General features: G+C 62.4%; 1 protein-coding gene across 1 annotated transcript in view; it reads left to right on the top strand.

The window, feature by feature from the left end:
• Nucleotides 1-65: 65 nt before the first annotated feature.
• MNEG_13740 (hypothetical protein) overlaps nucleotides 66-747 on the top strand; it is a gene marked incomplete at both ends in the record, with an annotated part of 1497 nt that continues 815 nt past the window's right edge. Inside the window, one exon of the mRNA XM_014037789.1 lies at nucleotides 66-272. Coding sequence (XP_013893243.1) covers nucleotides 66-272 — 207 coding nt within the window. The remainder of the gene's footprint in view (nucleotides 273-747) is intronic.

Here is a 747-nt window from a genome sequence, read left to right as displayed (position 1 = left end):
CCCGCCAACAGGAGACCTTCGAAGCCGGCCAGCAGCTGCTGCCCCGCCCCAGCGTCACCAACCTCATGCGCTGCTCCCTGCGCGCCACCGCCGCCGCCCTCATGCGGCTGCTGGGGCCCGAAGGGATCCACGGGTTCACGCTGCACGCGATCGCGCGCCTGGCGGCGGATGTATCAGCCGTGGAGCGGTTTGCTGGGCGGTGGGGCGTGCAGGGGCTGGCGGCTGAGCTGGCGGAACCTGCGCAGCTGTGCGCGCTGCTGCTGTCTAATAAGGTGGGGGGCTGTTTGTTGATGGCGACGTGATTCTGCTCTGTGTGTGTGTGTGTTTGTGTGTGTGTGTTTGTGTGCATATGTGTTGTGTTTGTTGCGTGTGGTGCATGTGTGTGTTGCCTGTGTTTGTGTGTACAAACGTGCGTGCGTTTGCGTGAGCACATGTGCGTGCGAGTGCTCGCATGTGTGTATATATATATATGTGTGTGTGTGTGTGTGTGTGTGTGTGTGTGTGTGTGCGCGCGCGTGAGTGGTGGAAGAGCGTCTTTGGTCTGGATGATGTTTTGAGGGCCGGCGCGTTGTACCACTTTCCGGGTCCAGCCCGCATCCAGCGAGTGGTCATGTTCTCAGGGCGGCACCACAGCGCGCGGGCCGGCAGTCCCAGGGCGTGCTGCGCGCTTGGACCCTCCACCAGCCTTGCGGCCTGTTTGGAAAGAGGCCCCTGTTTGGAGGCAATCTTCGGGCACGCCAGCAGCCA

This window comes from Monoraphidium neglectum, assembly GCF_000611645.1.
Source record: "Monoraphidium neglectum strain SAG 48.87 unplaced genomic scaffold scaffold04016, whole genome shotgun sequence".
Lineage (NCBI taxonomy): Eukaryota > Viridiplantae > Chlorophyta > Chlorophyceae > Sphaeropleales > Selenastraceae > Monoraphidium > Monoraphidium neglectum.
Note: the sequence above shows the minus strand (reverse complement) of the source record. Positions and strands in the feature narration are given on the sequence as shown.